Genomic DNA, 7,277 nt, shown 5'->3' on the forward strand with positions numbered 1-7,277 from the left:
ATGGGGGGGAAGAACCTCTGCCTTGGATTTACTGAAAACATCTGAAAAATCTTGCAAATAAGTAGAGAGATCTTTATAGTAAACTTCCGTGGAGAGAATAGTGAAAATGGGGTAGCAAGTCTCTTGGCAAAATGTGGAGTTTAGATTGAGTGAGTGATTAGTCCAGAGGAAAGTTGGCTGATGTAAGAGTAGCCAAGGTAACCCAAGAACTATTGGGAAAAGCGGAGATGGAATGACATCAAAGACAAGGGTCTCTGTATGGTTATTCCCGCAAGTAACCAGTAGGGGTGTGGTTTGAGAAGAAATTGGACCAGAGGTGGAACTAGAGCCATCAATAAATGTGACAGAGAGAGGATTTTGCTTAACCACACAAGGAATTTTATTTGAATTCACAATTGCTAAATCAATAAAGTTGCCACAGGCACCGGTGTTGACCATCGCGTCAATGGTAGTTCTATTTTGATCCCACTGTAATGTAAGAGTGACATAAATAAATTGATTAGTGGTAGTTCCAGGTGGATTGATCTTACAAATGTTAGAAATGTTACCTTCTGAGTTCCTCTTTAGTAGTGGACAAGTGGAGACAATATGGTCTGGGGCTGAACAGTAGAGGCAGAGGTTATTAGCTCTGCGCCGTTGTTTCTCAGCCAATGATAAAGGACCTTTGACAGCTCCTAGTTCCATGGGAACATCCTTTGGAGGTGACTTAGATCTCCTGAATTGTGGAGGTAAGTAAGTGTTAAATCGTTCAGCCTTCCTTTCACGGAGACGCCGGTCAATGGTGAGAGATAAATGCATCAGATCTTCTAGGGATGGAGGAAGCTCTACGCGAGCTAACTCGTCCTTCATTGGTTCAGATAAACCTAATCTAAATTGATTACGGAGTGAAATGTCTGTCCACTGTGTCTCTCTGCTCCAACACTTGAATTCCGAAATATAGTCCTCCACATGTCTTTTTCCTTGTTTAAGGCTCCTAATGGTGTTCTCAGCTGTAAGCTGTTTGTTAGGGTCCTCGTAGAGGAGTGATATCTCATCCAAAAATGTATTAAATGCTCCCAGTAAATCACCATGTTCTTCGACATACGCATCAGCCCAGACCCTAGGCTCTCCTTTCAAATATGATATGAGGGTGAGGATACGAACCCTGTCTGAATGATAAGTGCGGGGGCGCAGTTCAAACATGAGGTGGCAAGCACTAATAAATTGGCGGAAACATTTTCGTTCCCCTGAAAAGGGTTCAGGGGGGCAAACTTTGGGTTCAGGTCTCTCCCTGGGTAATGCAAAATTTTGGTTGCGTAAAGCGTCATTTTCTAGACGTAAATCATTGACAGTGGCAGTGAGGTTATCCACTCTTTGTGAAAGTCCAACTAGGTGGTTAGCAAGCTCTGCTGGATCCATTATCCTTTTAAAAGGGGGTTCGGTTATTATGTAATGACACTGCCTATGTGAAGTAATTAGAACTGTTGGATCTCAGCTGCAGAGGCTTCTCAGGTCTAACCACCAAAACACTCTCTTATTTAGTCAGAAAGTTTGGGGTTAATTCATCACAACCTCATTCCGTACCAACATAAGGAAGCTTATTATTTCATAAGCCAAATATAATAAATGTCTTTAGTAATAGAGTCTCTTGAATGAAAAGGAATCCTACTGTATAGTTCCTAGGCAGTAATATGTCACACTAGAATCTATGGCAGAGTACTAATATCTGATAATATATTGTTACTTCACAATATAGGCTTAGTACTATAGTAAGCAAAGTCCATCAAAGTAGTAAATGGGAATAGTCACAGAAATACAGGTTCAAAGCAGTCCTTTTATGTAACAAGCAAGTGAGTGTGACACAGTTCAACAGGTATGAATATGAACAGGATACTTGCGGTTGTGCTGGGTCTTGTGGCACACTGCTCCAGGATGTAAGTAGGAGAAAGCCAGGGGACTTGTTGTGGAGGAGTCCTTGAAGGTCTAGAGTGAAGTACTGGAGGGTGGTGGTTCACAGCCTGCTGGTGCAGGGGATTAGTGATCGCTCGGTAGAGGTGCTGGAACTGGGGAAGGTCCTCAGAGGCTCCTGGGCTCAGTGGTGTGATCCGCTCTTCCACAGGTGACGGCAGGCATCCGACAGAATAACCGAACACCCTGCCGTCATCTGTGGGAAGTTTAAATAGCCGCGATTTCGCGGGGAAAACGGGAAGGGTCCTGAGACGCACTTCCGCGTTCCAGCTTGGAACGCAAACGTCCGCGCACCGGAAGTGACGCGGACATCTTGCAGAACGGAGCGCAGCTGCTAGGACAAGGCACAGCTGCGCTCGTTCTGCGAGAAGAAACATCAAAGATGTTACAACATGTGCATCTTACCCCTGATGATTGGCAGTCAGCCAAGAAATGCATTGGGTATACAACTAAGGGTGCCTACGCAAGTTTATCTCAACCATAAATTTCTTTATTATCAATATTTACTGTTTATAATTATTATGTGATTTTTTCCACCTATGATCTGTAATTTTATCTATACATGTAATTTTATCTATTGTATCAATTATGTCCATTGATTGAGTGTTTGCATGAAATCTATTATTACAAATATCATGTTAATATTCTTCTTATGATTATATTAAAAATGATTTATTATCTATATATCTATTTTATTATGACTACAAATATCTTGGACTACCCCTAGGGGATTATGACATTAAAATAAACTAAATGTATCTAAAACAATTTTCAGGTCGTCAACTCTACGAATTACAATGTGGGTGGGTTCACCCCATCTCCAATCCTGGGAGTTGTAAGTAGGTGGATTGAGATTGAGGGGTACTCAGGGCTTTCTGCTACAGGCAATTTGTGGAGCATGGGGTCTTTTATTCTCAATTGCCTACTCTTATTTAGTGGCCACCCAATGAAATGCCTAATACAAAGGTAAAATGGCTGACTTACTGCCACAATCTGAGATGATGCCCAAAATGCAGCTGTCAGTGCCAGTATGCAGAATGGTGCATCTGGGCAAATATTTGTGTAAAAATGTGCATGTGTGTAACTGTCACTAATGCTAACACCAAATAGGCTATTTATCAGCTGCACATAATCAGTGCTATCTTGTCTACAGCATTACCCGTGAACCCGTTATTGTACTTGATCTGATTGCCAGTTGCTCACCACTAGGAATGGGCTGGATGTTTAAGTCGAACAAGTTTGCCTGCCACGGAGCGCCCCATAATGCACTGTAAGATCGCAGTGCATTGATAGCTGCTGATTGGGCAAAGCATGCACCTGACCTATGAGATGGGCGATGGGCGCCTTTGGCCAATCTTTGCTCAGAGGCTAAGTCCACACCCCACACTATTTAAAGCTGCTTACACAGCGGCCGTATGTAGTGTGTTGTAGTGGAGATAGCGTAGGCAGGTTAGTAGATAGAGCATGTAGTCAGTGTGGTATTATATATAGAGTGCAGGCAGTATAGAATATATACTACAGTGCAGTCCGTGTAGAATATATATTACAGTGCAGTCAGTGTAGTATATATTACAGTGCAGTCAGTGTGTATATATACTACAGTGTAGTGTATATATATATTACCAAGCAGGCAGTGTATAATACATAATACAGTGCAGTCAGTGTAGTCAGTGTAGTGTTTATAGCACAGTGCATAGTATATACAACAGTGCAGTGCAGAGTGTATATACTGCAGTGCAGAGTATATAGTAAAGTGCATAGTACATACTACAGTGCAGTGCAGAGTATATCGTGAAATGTATAGTATATACTGCAGTCAGTGTAGTGTTTAAAGTGAAGTGCATAGTATATACTACAGTGCAGTGCAGAGTGTATATACTGCCGTGCAGAGTATATAGTGAAGTGCATAGTATATACTACAGCGCAGTGCAGAGTCTATATACTACAGTGCAGTGCAGAGTATATCGTGCAGTACATAGTATATACTACAGTGCAATGCAGAGTAAATAATGCAGTGCATAGTAGTATATATTACAGTACAGTGTCAGGTTCTGTTGCTACATTATTAGTACTCCCCCTTCTTTGTCGCAGGTGTTATTCCTTCTGCGTCAGCACAGCAGTGGTGTACCTTTGATTTTTTTCTGTGGCGCAGCAGCACTTATTTAGGGCATAATTGCTGCCCCCCCCCCCTTCTGCGTCACAGGTGTTTCTCTCTCTGCGTCAGCAGTGGTTCCCTTTTTCTTTTTTTTGGCCTTTTTTGGCCTTTCTTATTTTTTTTTACATGTATTTTATTTTTTTTATTTTTTATTTTGCAGCAGCGGCAGTGAAAAAATAATCTCCACAGTTGCTGCATCGTTATTTTTTTTTTTATAATAATAATAAAAGTGCACCAAGCACAAAACTATTGCACCCAAGCACCATATTCCCTTTCCACACTCTGTAATAAAAAATATTTATAAAAATCCCCCCCAAAAATAAAAATAAATAATTAAACGGTTTATAGTGCAAAAAGTAAAAAAAAATCCCTATCATGTCTGGAAGGCCAACAAGGAGAGGTCGATGCTCACAGGCCACTAAAAGAGGAAAAGCAGCCTCTGTGTCTTCAGTGAAAAAGTGGTGGTCGTGGACATGGTCCATCCTCTGCAAGCGGGGCATACTCGTCCTTTTTCTCCGCTGCTGGCGTGTTATTGAGCCACAACATGCAGAAGAGTTGGTGGAGTGAATACCTAAGCCATCCTCATCCTCTGTCACTCAGGCTCATACTAGTTTGCCTTCCACTGCAGATGCCAAAGAGGCCTATTCCACCAGCTCCTTGTCCACAGCTACTCCTTCCATAGCCCCACCATCATGAACGGTGGAGTCACCAGAATATTCGATCACAGTGTCGGTTACATGCTGCTGGAGAATGCACAGCAATTCGAATGCTCTGATGTTGGTTACTGAAAGGAAATATTAGTTATTCAGGACGACCATCCTTGGTATAGGACTACTAACAGCGCTCTTTCAGATCTGGAGACACCTAAATAACGAGACACGAGAGGCAGTTTGTGCATTTGTAAGGTGTCTGATTTTACTGAAAAAATAAATAAAAATCTTCAAAATTGTGGGCATGTTATATAAAAATTTATTGATGCAAATCCTCAAACAATCCATGTTAATTACAGGTTGTGAGGCAAAAAAACACAAAAAATGCCAAGGGGGTGAATACTTTTGCAAGGTGCTGTATGCACCACAGGCAGACTTAGGCCTCGTACACACCATAGGTTAACCAGAGGACAACGGGCTGAAGGACCGTTGTCATAGGTTAACCTATGAAGCTGACTGATGGTCCGTCGTGCCTACACACCATCAGTTAAAAAAACGATCGTGTCAGAAAGCGGTGACGTAAAACACAACGACGTGCTGAAAAAAAAAACAAAGTTCAATGCTTCCAAGCATGCGTCGACTTGATTCTGAGCATGCGTGGATTTTTAACCGATGGACGTGCCTACTAACTATCGTTTTTTTTCCCATCGGTTAAGAATCCATAGGTAAAATTTTAAAGCAAGTTGGCTTTTTTTTAACCTATGGTTAAATAACCTATGGGGCCTACACACGATCGGTTTGGACTGATGAAAACGGTCCATCAGACCGTTGTCCTCTGGTTAACCTATCATGTGTACGAGGCCTAAGAAGACTCCCCAGGCACTTTATTTAAAGGATTTTTTCAATTTTATTTTTTCACGTTAAGTATCATTAAATCACTGCTCATTTAAAAATTGTCTTGTTTAAAAACTTTTTTTGCATTGATACATGTCCTCCATGGCAGTACCAGGACCCCCATACTTTTTGTATGCCCAATAACGTGCCTTCAAAATGGGCACTTTTTCAAGTACGGGTCCCATAGACTTTAATGTGGTTCATTATTCGGCTTAGAACTTTTGCGATGTTCAAATGTTCTGCCACAAACCGAACAGGGGGTCATTCGGCCCATCTTTAATTGGCAATATCAAACCTCATCTCTCTTACTAGTACATAAGTGCAATAAGCATAGCTTTCATGTAAATCTAATTTTTAATTAGAACACTAACATCATCTATGTCAGTATAAACACTTAAAGAGTTTTCTAAAAGCTCCTTTGACTTCGTGGTTTCTTAGACTGTAAATAATAGGATTGAATAAAGGTGTAATGTTGCTGTAGAAAATAGAGAGAAGCCATTCCTTATCTGCTAGTAGATCAGACTTTGGACGGAAATACATGAAGCTCCCACTTCCATAAAAGAGCAGAATAACAACTAGATGTGCTACACATGTGGAAAGGCCTTTGTTTCTCCCATGTCCCTTTTGAACACTCATGACACTAAATAGAATGTGCATGTAGGACCCCAAGATCACCAGGAAACAGCCAATCATTAGTAAACCACCAACACCAAACACAGTAACCTCATTAGAGAATGTATTAGTACAGGAGACCTTTAACAAAACTGGGATGTCACAAAAGTAGTGGTGAAGGATTCTAGAGCCACAAAAGGGTAATCTAAAAGTGTTAACAGTGTGAATTGCTCCATATATGCTTCCAACTACCCAAATTCCAGAAACCATATAGAGACAAACATTCTTATTCATAATAACTGAATATCTCAAAGGATTGCAAATGGCAATATACCGGTCGTATGCCATTGCTGCTAATAAAGAGGACTCAGAAGCTGCCAAAGATAGGAAAAAGTAAAGTTGGACAATACAGGCAGGAACTGTAATAGGCAAATGCTCAATTAAAAAGCTGACGAGCATATGTGGCAGAGTTGTAGAAGTATAACAAATGTCTAAGAAAGCCAAATTCCTCAAAAAGTAATACATTGGCGTGTTAAGATGAAAATCTATATTTGTTACGATGATGATCAGTACATTTGCAATCACTGTTACAAGGTATATGGTAAGAAATATAACGAAATATAGACCCTTCGGTCTGATGTTAAAAAACGCATCAAGGAAAAACACATTTCTAATATTTGTTTGGTTATCCATATTTTGATTAACACTTGTGTTGTCATTCATGTTTTCACTGTCATGTCAAATCAGCATGCAGGGGGGGTTAAAATATTTTTTCCCAGCACTTCTGCTGGAAGTTCAAAGCTTTCTTCTGTGATACTGGAGTCACTCAGTTCTAGTTATTTATATCGTAAAATAATACAAAATGTTAAACTTTAAAACTGAAAAATAAATTAAAAATTAGGTAGACAGAAATATATATCATGCAGCAGAAAATGTTTGAGAATCATAAATAAGTATGTGAAAGAGTATAGTAATATAACTATGACAACATTTTCAAACTTACTGGTGCCTACTGCTGG

General features: G+C 40.3%; 1 protein-coding gene across 1 annotated transcript; it reads right to left on the reverse strand.

Annotated features, from left to right (window-relative positions):
- Positions 1-5,818: 5,818 nt before the first annotated feature.
- On the reverse strand, positions 5,819-6,964 carry LOC120924872 (olfactory receptor 2D3-like). Its single transcript, XM_040335851.1, has one exon. The coding sequence runs from the start codon at positions 6,949-6,951 to the stop codon at positions 6,028-6,030; it is 924 nt and encodes a 307-aa protein (XP_040191785.1). The 5' UTR covers positions 6,952-6,964; the 3' UTR covers positions 5,819-6,027.
- Positions 6,965-7,277: the final 313 nt, after the last annotated feature.

This window comes from Rana temporaria, chromosome 1, assembly GCF_905171775.1.
Source record: "Rana temporaria chromosome 1, aRanTem1.1, whole genome shotgun sequence".
NCBI classification, from domain to species: domain Eukaryota; kingdom Metazoa; phylum Chordata; class Amphibia; order Anura; family Ranidae; genus Rana; species Rana temporaria.